Source organism: Pistacia vera, unplaced genomic scaffold, assembly GCF_008641045.1.
Source record: "Pistacia vera cultivar Batoury unplaced genomic scaffold, PisVer_v2 Contig631, whole genome shotgun sequence".
Classification (NCBI taxonomy): Eukaryota; Viridiplantae; Streptophyta; class Magnoliopsida; order Sapindales; family Anacardiaceae; genus Pistacia; species Pistacia vera.
Genome location: NW_022196481.1, coordinates 363,140 through 375,904, shown reverse-complemented (window position 1 = coordinate 375,904; position 12,765 = coordinate 363,140). Strand labels below are relative to the sequence as shown.

The window sequence follows — 12,765 nt, the reverse complement described above, 5'->3', positions numbered from 1 at the left end:
AGCGTACAAAAGTCAGAACATGGGTACACCCGTAGCCTGCTTTTGTTAGAATAGTGGGTGCGCGCTAGACCAGCCAGAAGCTGTGGTGATCCTACGTGTTCAATCTCTGCGCCAAATCGCGTAAATCACTCTAGAAGGTGGGCAATGTGACATAAAGAAAGATTTGCACAGATAATCCCACCAACTCACAGATTCAATAATCATAATCTCAAGTACTCCACTATAAATAGAGAGCTCCTCTCTCATTTAGGGGATTGACTCATTTCACTCTTGATTAGCTATTCTCTCTACAATTTAAAGCATTCATTCGCTTGTACTATCACTTGAAGGTCAGTCAGCTCATGCGACCTGACCTCTATCATTAATAAAATAACAATGGACGTAGGATTTACTTCCTTAGCATCCGAACCACTTTAAAAGTTATCCCAATTGCATCTACTCTCATTCTCCTTTACATTCACGTGTGTCTTCTAAGCCAGCTCAGCGTTTCACACGTGCATTTCGTTGGTGTCAAAATTACGCATCAACACCCTTCTTTCTTCTTCTTCTCGTCTCTTCTTAGCTTCCATCATGGCGAGAACCACCACCAACTCCACCTCCTCCTCCACCACCACCACTACCAATACCACCTCTATCTAGTCTAATTTTTTTGATTAGTCAACCCACCATTCAATCAATAGTCAAAACAAACACAACTCTCTAAAATTTGACGATAGGGGGTCATCGGCATGCGTGCACGGGTAGTCGTGCAAGCAAGTGTGACGCACACAGGCATGGGTTGCTAGAAATTGGCTTGGGAGTTTCGTCGAGTAGTTGGTGGGCATGGCTTAGAGTTTTATAAATCCGACAATGAGGGGTCATCGGCGGCTAGAAAAATCAAATCCACACACACAAAGCACTTCTACAACTTCCAGTTTCAAGAATCAGCCTCCAAAATGCCTTAATTTCATCATACGAGCAAAAACCCCAATTTCGCGAAGAAAAAAACCCTAGAGAGGAGGGTGGCGATTGGCGAGTGAATGGTGTTGGGTTGTTGAGGGTTTTGGAGAGAGGGTGCTGGTGAGAAAATCACGAGAGTGGTTTTCAGTGAAAGAATCGACCAGAATTAGCAAAATTGCGTGGCCGCAACAGTGGGCTATGTAGCCGACGATTGGCGGGATGAACATGGAGGGGAAAAATGGGTTTCGTTTAAGAGGTTAAGGGGAGTGTTTTGGTGTGTTAGGGGCAGTTGTTGATGCCAGAAAGGGCTGATAAGGCCTGGGTTGGCTGTGACACACAGTGGGGAATTTTGTGGAAAAAAAGTTTGATTTCGGCCAGATCTTGGGTAGATTTGCTAGGAACGGATCAATGGATGAAACAGGTGAAGGGATCTATCTATTTGGTGAAGAAATCGACAAAAAACAACACCCAGACGACCGACGACGACGCTGGCAAAGTTGAGGTTATGCGGAAAATAAAGAGATTGAGTTGATTTGGGTGGTGGTGGGGGGTTTTGTAGAGTAGGTTAATTGACCATCCCGTCTTTATTTATAACGGACTTTTGAAAATCCTAACCTTCTTCACAACAAAATTTACTAATGGAACTGTGTTTTGAGTAGTAAAGTTGGTATTTGGAAACTTATTGGGTAAGAAAGTATCATTAAGGCAAACCATGGGTGGGAAAAAGTGGTTTACTTTTTTTAAAAATTAAATTTTATTTTTGTAATACATAAAGCACTTAAAAACACTCTCAAATACATATTTATGTGATATTTGAGTTGAGAATGGGGGTTTTGGCTAATTAATCATGGTTACTGTTTTAATGGTTGATTTATGGTGAAAGCATCATTGATTGATTAAAATAGAATTTACTACCTTATCTTATCATATGGTAGAAAGTTAATGGTCCTAGTTCATGCGTTAATGATATCAACTTTTCATTCAATAATAAACATATATTTAAATAAATGTGGCATGCATCAACATCGAATTAAGACTGAAATTGATACCCATTTCTTAATATTTAACCAAATTATATTTAAACATCAGAATTGCTTTCTATTTCCACCATGGATTCATTCATCAAAAAATTCCACATTCACTACATATTCACTCTCTTTTTATAGTGGACTTGAAACTTGATACTTTCAAGTTTCAACAATCATTTTCATTCCATTTCCTAAATTTTTAACTCTTTTTTAGCTTATCATATATTTTAAATACATATCTTTTCATCTATTTTTTTGATAGTCAAGACTCTCTCAATTAAATTATTTATGATATTTTTTTTTTATTTATACAAATTAAAAATTGAAAAATGCATTAACAAATAAAAGGGAAAAAAGAAAAAAGAAAAAGATTAGGTTATTCTAAAACTAAAGTTGAAATTAGGCAAGTAGGTGGTGTGAAAGTGTTAGGCAAGTTCTGACTAAAGTAGTTTTAATGGATGCCAGTTAAACTAAGCCTAATTATAATTAATTAACTTATAACATTAACACAGGTATGAAAGCTCGCTAATATAAGCTTTTATAATAAAAGATGTTCCCCCCGAAAATGGGTACCAATAAAAAAGTTCAATATTTTAAAGTTTGAACGGATTTGATCACTTTGGTTAATCTCCTTTCCGAGCTGACTACAAAATATGGTGGTTTAGGTATGTGGACGGTGGAGGAGATATTAGTATTATTGGCAAAGAAATTGTAGTCAAATCAAATTTGGGCTAACTTTTTTAACTTTTGCTTTGAATAGTCAATTAGTCAAGTCCTAAAGTGGATTATCTTTTAACATTCATTATACATATTAGGATTTAATCTGTTAGGTAAGTGTTTTATCATCTCAAGGAAAATGTTTATCAAGGCATCTTTTGGTTTTGGGGAAGTCCACTTGACTTGACTCAAAACATTGCTTTTCTCTTTCAGTTCATTGAGATTGAACAAACGCATTTCCTCTTGTTTTGCCCCAATCCTTACATTTAGTCGATATTTATGGTTACTTAGATAGTGAAATGGGTTGATTATTGACTGATGTGGTCTTTTGAATTTCAAGTAAAAAAAGAATAAAATTAGAGTTAGGTCTAACTGTATAAGAAAGAAACCATTATCCAAACACCTTGAAAGCAATTATAATCAGCCAGCAAAAAGAGATGATTAATATAAGCTTAGTGGTAAAAAGTGAACGTGGAATAAGCCGTAAACTAGTCTATATATATATATATATATATATATATATATATAATCCTTATCTATGCACATAACGTTACTCCCTTTCTATCGAGGATGGAATAAACAATTTCTCATTAAAAAAAAAAGGGCTCAGGCCCAGCCATAAAATACATTTTGACAGGTAGAAGTGAAGATGAAGCCCAAAATTTAAGAAGTCCAAAGACCCAAGATAAATAAAGAAGAGTTGGAAAGATGACATGACAAGGAAATATGCAAAGAGTCGCAATATCAATTTGCGACTAAACTCTATTTCAACATGGGGAGTGATTTCTAAACCCCATCTAAATGATTTGTAGCTCCCATTACTAAGTGTATGTTTGAGATCATCGTAGCCTAAGAAATAATTATTTAAGTCACCAATATTGAAAGTGGTTGAGACACCTCCAAAATCACTTAGCAAGTCTACTTTATAAGCATTATCTCCAATCCGTTCAAGAATCTCAAATGGGTCACCAGCTCTAGGTGCAAGTTTACTTTTCCTCTTAGATGAGAATCTTTCCTTCCTCAAATGAATCCACACCAAGTCTCCAGGTTGGAAATGGGCTGGTTTTCTATGCTTATTAGCCATTTTCTTATATGCTTCATTGGACCTCTCAATTTGGGTTTTAATGGACTCATGCAACTTCTTCATGGCATTAGCTTTCTCCTTGGCATCCAAACTAACCTGAACATCAATGGGCAATGAAGATAGCTCAATCAGGGTGATGGGATTAATACCATATACTACCTCAAATGGAAAGTGATTGGTTGCGGAACTAGGAGACCGATTGTAGGCAAATTCAGTATGAGCAAGCTTGACATCTCAATCCTTCAAATTCTTGTTCAACATGGTTCTAAGAAGGGTTCCCAATGTGCAGTTTGTCACCTCGATTTGGTCATCGGTTTGGGGGTGATGAGATGTACTAAACAACAACTTGGTTCTAAATTTACTCCACAAAGTCCTCCAAAAGTGGCTAAGGAATTTAGTATCTCTATCCGACATTATACTCCTTAGAACGCCATGCAAACGTACAATCTCTTTGAAAAAGAGGGCTGCCATATTAGAAGAATCATCAATTTTATGGCAAGGAACAAATTGTGCTATTTTTAAAAACCGATCAACTCCCACCATTATAAAATCCTTCCCTCTTTGTGTCCTTGGCAATGGGACTATGAAGTCCATGTTTAAATCCTCCCAACGCTGATCCAGAATCAGTAGTGGAGTATAATGGTCCGGTTTGAAATGACTTTTGGCCCTTTGACAAGTTCCACATCTTGACACATTTGCTTGCTGATGTGTGTGTTGGTTCACATGCATATTTAGCAAGCGCACTAGTCACACAAGTAATAAAATGATGAGAAGAGTATCGCTCCACAAAGATTGTGTGCTACTTATAGAATTCTCTATTCTATTACTAATTGAAGCTCATAAAAATTGGACTACTGAGAGACAAAACAACTAAAAAAGAAAAAAAAAGAAAAGAAAAAAAAAACTATTATCAACTGCTAAAATTGTGAATAAAACTAAACTAACTCCAACGGAATATGCTCACTTAAGACAAAGAAGTTAGGGTTTATAAATTCACCAAGCTACTCAAACCTAACCTATGAATCCTGTTAATCCAAGTTCTAAGGTAATGATTAAAAATCAAACACCCTAAAGTGTTTGGCATTCCCTCTTGGGTTATTGAAAGATGGAATACATGGAGAATGATGCATGTGATACTATAACATGTATAGTCATATTTTGCAAAAAAAAAAATCAATCAAATTGAAAACAAGTAAGGTATAACTTGTTACCTCAAGTCCTTAGCAACCTTGGAGACTTTTAATGAGAAATTAAACAAAAGAGTATCCACACTAAGGTAAAAGAAGAATTAGGCCAAGAGAGACATTTAGGGTTCTTAGAAATTTTGATCTCTACCCTAAAATTGATATATCATTTTCTTTATATATGTAGCCTTGTAAACAATTCAATAATTGTTTTGGACTTCCTTAAACAATTCCATAATTGTTTTTGGAGTTGCAAATAATTCCATAATTATTATGAAGTTGTTAAACTTCTTTAAATAATAACATTGGATTAACATTTAATCACAATTAACAATTTAACTCTTAAATTGTTTACATAACAATTTAACCCTTAAATTGTTTACAATTACAACCCCTTGTAAAATCCAATTTAATATAAAGAAAATGATTAATATAAATAACTTTATTACCTTTGGTAGGTGCTAGCCAACCTTGGATAATCAACTCTCTTTGGCTATTTCTTCATTCTCCTTAGTTTTTATGTGTGACCTCTTAGGTTCACTGTGGCCTAGCCGTGGGCCCAATATCACAGACTATTTCGATATGTTTTGTCATAACTCTTTATGAACAAAACTCCCACTGATTATGGTAGGCATCTAGCAATGCTCCATAACCCCTAAGTCACAATGAAGATATACTCCAACGAACCTTTTACAATCATACATGTTGTATAATCAAATCCTTCCGTTGTCTAATCCCAATTAAGAATGGATTCATGGTATGTCAAAATCCTTATCTTAATTTTAATTCAATACATATGGAACGTGTCACCATGAAACAACCTTTCATGTAACATTTTATATACCCCGGCCGGAGATTTCCCTTTTCCAATGTATCTTGACATTTGTCTAGGAACTTGATATCAATCTATACCAAGTCAACGGATCCCATCTTGACTATCACTTGTCCTCACACATAAATAACACATGGCCAAATCGGCTTATTAACACATGACATGATTAGCCTCGTGTTTATACATCATATGAACCATATGCGTTTATGCAGAATCCAACCGTGATATTTGAGGTCTAAGGATTAATAATACACTAGTACGATCTTATGATAAATCATTAAGTACATTTTAAATGTCCATGTGATTCATCATAAATGGTCATATTTGATAAATAGTTCACTAACCGCTTATCCATGCTAATACCCCAGTGATATAACTTTTATAATCACCCACACTAATACTATCACATGATATTCTACGGAGCATTCTACATGCCACTATGTAATTGTAATACCCACATTCAGAAATATGGTAGGGATTATTATAGTCATAGTGAATATATTTAACTAGTTTTATAGAGGAATTCCATAAAAGTTTCAATAGGGGCAAAATGGTCATTTCACACAGAATCATGTGTTCAAGTGAAAAGTGAGTATGATAAATATAATGTATTAAGTATGCTAGCCATGAGAATAGAGTGGTAGAAAGATTATGGAAAATACACGTGGTGTGATGCCAAGATAAATACGTGTTCGTAAAGTAATAGAAAGAAATTAAAGAATAAGGGTAAAATGGTCTTTTCACTCACAACTAGATGAAAGAGTGGGGAGTGAAAAGGACCAAGAACATGTGTTAAATCCATTGAAAGTGAGGGTATATCAGTAAATGCACGTATTACATAATTGGAATTATCATAAAAGTTTAAGGGCAAAATGGGAATGTATATATATTTTATTAGTTATAACGCTTTAATTGACAAACCGTAGCCATTCTCACCCTTGAGCACGTCACCTCTCATCCATTTTCTCTCAAGCTTCTTCATCAAATTTTAAAGTGAAATCATAGGGTTTAGCTTAAATTTTTGTGGATTTTCAATCCTAAAGCATCCAAAGGTAAGAATTTTAGCAAAAGTTTGTGATTTGTGTTTTATAAGTATGAGTTCTCATGAATTTATGTGTTTTAGCATGAATCAATGGAGCAAGTGAGCAAAGGAAGCAAAGAAAAGGATTCTTGCAAGAAAAAGGTAAGTAAACCCAATCTAAGCTTTAATTTGAGTAGTATATGTGTAAGTTGATTCTTGAGTGTTTGTGTATGATGTGTGATAAGAAGTATTGGCTGTTTATATGCTTGTTTGATGGAGAATAATGTGTAGAAGTTAAGCCAAAGAGAGATGTGGGTTTGATTACCAATTCCTTTGACTACAGTGGCATGTGCTAACAACCACGAAGTCATTTGTTTCTTGAAGCACTTCTTCTTCTGTTTGTTATATTTCACTTTGTGAGACAAGAGCATATCATGAGAAGGTCAGTGCATGAGAATTAAGGATCATTTTTATCCATTTGAAAAGATACCGCAAATTTTTGTGGTTATCTTGAATTTCCTCACATCAAACAACCAACCTGGAGGTATTTATCAGCTCAGACCTCAAAGCTTAATTTGTGGGCCTGATAATGCTATAATTCTATGTAAGATGGTTATCATCAGAACCGCTTACTAAATATATAATAATAAACCTATTAATTGACATGTAAGTGATGTCAAATGCTACAATCGAAGTCTTTTACTTTAGGATGTACTTAAGAATATTAGAAGTCTGTTTGATTTAGTTCTCTTTTTTACTTTGCCATATAAAGGTAAAATTATGGCTTTTAGATTTTAACAATTCAAGAGTTTTTGTAATACTAATTTATTCAAGTGTTTGAATTAACTATGAGAATTTGAGTGTATCAGAAGCTTGAGGCTGAAGAAACAGGAACCAAGGAGCCTGTCACAACAGAAAAACATTCTTTTAAGAGCTTGGTTTTTGACAACTGTCCTGGTAACTACCGTGTAGTGGAGAAGTTCTCGGAATAAAAACCAGAACTATCTCGTACCACTCTCTTCCCTCTTATCATACCCACTCCTCCTAAAAATAATACCCACCAAATTTCACAAGTAAACCCAACTGTCTTTTGCTTCACTTGCCCTTGACCTTTTTCCCCTTTTTATTCTTCTTCTCTTTCGTTTTTTACCCGTTAAAGTACAATATTTGTTGTCTCTCTCTTTTTCTTTCCTCTACTTTTTGGTCCATGTAAATCGTCATTACCAGCTTTAACTGTCAGGGTTGTCTCCTTGCGGAAACTTGTTTCAGCTCTTCATAGTCTTGGAACAGCCCAACAAGTGACGTGAAGTTTCCACCATGTTTTGCATCTTGTTTGGGTGGCGAAGAGCTTCTAAATGGTGAACTTAATATAAGTTCGAGAATTTTGGCTGTGATTTATGATTTATGGGGTGTCATGTTCTTATTATTATGTTTGCATGCGTAAATGTTTTGTTTTTGCAGTAAGAAGCTAATTAAGCAGCTCCAGTACCGTCTCAAGCTGCTGAAGAACAAGAAAAGTTCGATTGTGAGATTTATACGCGAGGACATGGCTCAGCTCATCCAAAATGGCGATGAAGAAAAAGCCTTCAACTTGGTACGTTTTATTGCAATCCCGAGTTTGAATTCTATCCTTAACAGGAACTTGTTTCTTTCATTTTTTTTCTTTTTTTGTCTGTGAAATCTTACAAAAAAATCTTAATAGTTTGTACTCAACATGACTATTCTGTACCAAACTTAATTTGATCCTTAATCTCATTTTTCAGGCTGAGCAGCTCTTTAAAGAGGAGAGCAGAATGGCCGTATATGAGTTGCTGGACAATTTCTGCGAATTCATTCGAAGTAACTTGTCATATATCCGCAAAAACAAGTATGGACAATTAAAGCATTTCTAAGCTTTAAAGTATTTTCTTACTCTTGCCATATATGGCCTTAAATGAACTAAAAGGAGCAATATATTTTCAGGGACTGCCCGAATGATATCAATGAAGCAGTTTCAACTCTTATATATGCCTCCTCAAGATGTGGTGATCTTCCCGAGCTTTGTAAGATACGGAAGCTCTTTGAAGAGCGCTATGGTCAGAGATTTGCATTGGCTTCGGCTGAACTATTTTCGGGAAATCTTGTGAATTGTCAGGTTGTGAGATATAGTGTTTTATAACTTAAAGTAGTTCTAATAGTTGTTTCTGTTTCTTTATAAATTGATTTTTTCTTTTTATTGGGATGTTTTACTAATGCAAATTTAATAACCATGTTTCTTCAGATAAAAGAAAAACTCTGCATAAATTCGGTTCCCGATTATGTAAAGCACAAATTGATGGATGAAATAGTTAAGGATCACTGCTGCCAACCTGGGATTTTGGCCATTGAATATACTTCTGATCTGGTACAGGTAATAATTTTACTTCTATAGTTTGGGTTGAAATAAATGTTTGATGTTCTAAACAAGAATGTTCACATCTTTTATGTCATGTATCCACAGGTGGAAGGAAATGAAAGTTCAGATGCAAACAAGATACATGACTTACAAGTTGATTCAGAGTTAACTAGGGAGACCAAATCAACCGGACTAAATCAATCTCACTCCCACCGAAATTCTGATGCAAATGGTGCTTCCCTTAGTTCTTCCATCGTTCAGAAATCTTCGCCAGATATGTTTGAGTTGCCGGAGCATAAAAATGCAGGGAAAGTGGGAGATTTTGCCCAATTTGATTCTCCATTTGAATTCAGAGTTGCAGTTGATCTTGGTAAACAAACGCACAGCAGTGGCAGGATTAGTGCTGACCCTAAAGAACACAGGGAGGAGAGAATAATTGCAGCATCTTCTTCAGAAAGTTTGTCTGAGTTTGACGAGGAAAAGGTAGTCTATCTTGATGACATAGAGGAGCTTCAGACTTCCACGCCAAAAGATGGAGACTGGCAGGACCAAAGATTGTTCAAGTTCAAACCATCTGTCCAGCCAAAGACAAAAACAGTAGAAAGTTATATAGATCAGTATGACACATGGAGTGAAAATTCAAGTTCAAGGAGTTCTAGAAAGAGTGCAAAGACAACTAGGAAACAATCAAGGAGGAGATCATTCTCTCTAGAAAACTCTAACATAAAGGATACAGAATGTAAAGCTTACTATGATAAGCCGCGCAAGAGTTCTAGTAGCAAGCACAGATCTCATCATCGGAAAGAGCATCAGAGGAAGACCTCAGTAGAAGAAAGCACGCGATCATGTTATGGACAGGAGGGACTTAAGCAGGCATTTTGCAAAGATGTGGGAAGAAAGTTTCAATCATTCAATTACAACAACTATGACCAAATGAAATTGGGTCATTGTCATTTAAACTGCGAAAGGGATGACTGCAGTTTGGAACATTCAAGTTATTTTTGTATTGGTGATGACAAAGAATGGGAAATTCCACGTAGTAAGTTGCAGACAGGAGCCATAAAACCAGTGAAGGTGGCAATTTATGATCTGAAAAGTGCAAATTTTGGTGATCATTTAGGCCAGTGCCACTTCTCTCATCATAGAAAATCAGAAGAAATAGAAAGGCCTGCTCTTCATCAAAAGTCAAGGAGAAGAACCTCTGACAATGGTGCAACTGAGTATAATATTTTCACCTACCACCAAGACCGCTGGCAAAATGAACAGGTTCAAAATACTAAAGCAAAAGCTGATTCTCCAGGTGGATGTGCTGATTCCAATAGCTTAACTTCCAAGCCCACTACAAAAAGACCAGAGGCCTCTTATTTGACCGTGAAGTCAATGCCTACAGAGAGGCCTACAACAAACATTGTGCGGAGCAATTCATTACCTTGCGAATATCCTGAACATGTCCATCCGAAGTTGCCAGACTACGATGATATAGCAGCTAAATTCACGGCTCTCAGGAAAGAGCGTCTGCAGGACAAGCAGCAATAAAGCAACTAACAAAGACAGGACTAGTTTCTTCCATTTTCTGGGGGCAATTCCAATACCCTATTGTTAAATTGTAAGAGCTTCCTATTCATTTTTTAATTTTTTTTGGACATATGATTTGGACAGCCATATTAGAATGATTTGTTCTTTGATGTAAGGACTGCTTGGAAAGAGCTAAAAATGAATTTTCAGTAAATGTTCAATTCAAATATGCTGAACAGTACATTCCATTCCATTTGAAGTGAACAACAATGTATAAACATGCATCAGCCAATTCTGAAACAACAATCCTCTGAATTCAGACAGCATATGAACAACATTGAGCGTGAAGGTGAAAATATCAGAATTTCCAGAAACAAAACCAATTCCGAAAATATAGGTGCCATGGAAGTCGTGGCCCGGTTTAACAACACGATCGAGATCTGAGTTGTACCTTGGGCCTTGTCTTGTCAAAGGCCCAACATCTTTTCCCTACTTTTTACAGTTCAAATATATTATATGTATCAGCAAACACTAGAGATTTTTAATTGTTTTAATTATGATATAACAGTGTGGAACAAGGACATGCAATTAAACAAAGTTTAAAGGTTCAACTTAGTGAAGCATCTTGAATTTTATAATGGAGGAATATGGAATATGCATATGTATGGAGATGGAAGCACTATGAATAAATTATTTGATGCACTGTCATAATTCATATACATATGTTAATTAAGGTAGCGTGGTGTGTGGAGTATTCTCTCCTGTTTTCTCCTCTCCATGGTAGGTAGATAGATCTTTGGATTATGAGTTTTTCCTTTTCCACAGAAATGGAGAGAAGAAAGTGGGATACAAATATCAAAATGGACCAATGAGGTGCATTAACAAGATTCATAATGCAACCTAGTTCTAGTTGCCCATTTTCTTATTATTAATTATTACTCCCAATCCAATTGGATCCAGTTGACTTCTCCTTCCTTTCAACCCATCTTCTACTGTTCCATACGTTGTTATTTTTATCAAACTACGATTATGACATTAGGGAAAAATAAACTAACGTCCGTTTCATGAATCTTTGAATTAAGATGATATAGTATAATCTTCTATAATCTTATTTTTTTGATGCACCCGTAACAAGTTAACCAATATTGCAGCACATGTACAGCCACTACCAAATTTCTTGGGTGGTGTGGTGTGACTCTATTTTGTATTATATACGTTGGATAAATTCATTATTATTTATCCCAACAAAGATTTCAGAGTAATTAATAAAAACTATATTTTATAATGGCATCATTGGTGGGTCCTTTTTCTAGGTTTCTGCCCAATGTTTGCATGCCACCTTTCAATCACAATGTCTCTCATGTCAAACATTAATTTCCGCGTGCTCCCCACTCCTCTGCTTTTAATTATTTCTATTTCTTAAGATAAGTTTAGCTGCTGAAATATTATTATATTCTTAAGATATGAATGTCACGCGCTCTCCTTAAGGACTCTCCAGGTATAAAAATTAAAGTTGACCTTCTATAAATAGCGCTTCTCATGATCATCAAGTTGACCAAACTTTCTTCAATTCTCTTACTCTCACTGCTTATGTGATTAAGATTATTCATGCAAAATTTCAGAGACATATTAGTACTCACTTAAGATTAAAGATTATTGGAATGAAGGTAGAAGAACTCCCTATATTTTTGGGTTGTGCTTGTAATAAAACAGATATCTGGGTTTTGTTCATAATAGAATAAAACTTAGTGGAAAACGGTGCATTTTACTCTGTATTCAATGTATAAAAACATTGCTACCTTGTAACAAATTTCAGTTAGAAAAATTAGAAGAAGAAACTCGTCTTCTCTATAATCTTTTCTTTGTTTCTTGTTCTTTATTTTTCTTTGGTTAAACAAGAATCTTCATAGTATCAGAGCCTCGACAAACGTCAATGCCTACTTCGATTCCTGAAACTTCAAATGTCAGCTTGAAGATGGATTGACCAAATTAGGAATGCAAACGCATCAGGCTTAGGAGCTCACTCTTCCCTTCCAACACTCTCTGTTAAACTAGTAGAGAAGAACTATGG

The 12,765-nt window shown here is 35.5% G+C and overlaps 1 protein-coding gene across 1 annotated transcript; it reads left to right on the top strand.

Annotated features, from left to right (window-relative positions):
* The first annotated feature begins 7,922 nt into the window (after positions 1 to 7,922).
* On the top strand, positions 7,923 to 11,157 carry LOC116111371. Its single transcript, XM_031397571.1, has 6 exons — positions 7,923 to 8,163; positions 8,267 to 8,399; positions 8,569 to 8,672; positions 8,768 to 8,939; positions 9,066 to 9,194; positions 9,285 to 11,157. Exons 1-6 carry the CDS (start codon positions 8,123 to 8,125, stop codon positions 10,713 to 10,715), a joined length of 2,010 nt encoding a protein of 669 aa, XP_031253431.1. The 5' UTR covers positions 7,923 to 8,122; the 3' UTR covers positions 10,716 to 11,157.
* The last annotated feature ends 1,608 nt before the right edge of the window (positions 11,158 to 12,765 follow it).

What these genes read in the sequence shown, in the direction of transcription:
- LOC116111371 (XM_031397571.1), top strand. Translation starts at nt 8,123, where the DNA reads ATGTTTTGCATCTTGTTTGGGTGGCGAAGAGCTTCTAAATG. An exon ending in AAGAAAAAGCCTTCAACTTG is followed by an intron (nt 8,400 to 8,568) that starts GTACGTTTTATT and finishes CTCATTTTTCAG; the next exon opens with GCTGAGCAGCTCTTTAAAGA. An exon ending in ATACTTCTGATCTGGTACAG is followed by an intron (nt 9,195 to 9,284) that starts GTAATAATTTTA and finishes ATGTATCCACAG; the next exon opens with GTGGAAGGAAATGAAAGTTC.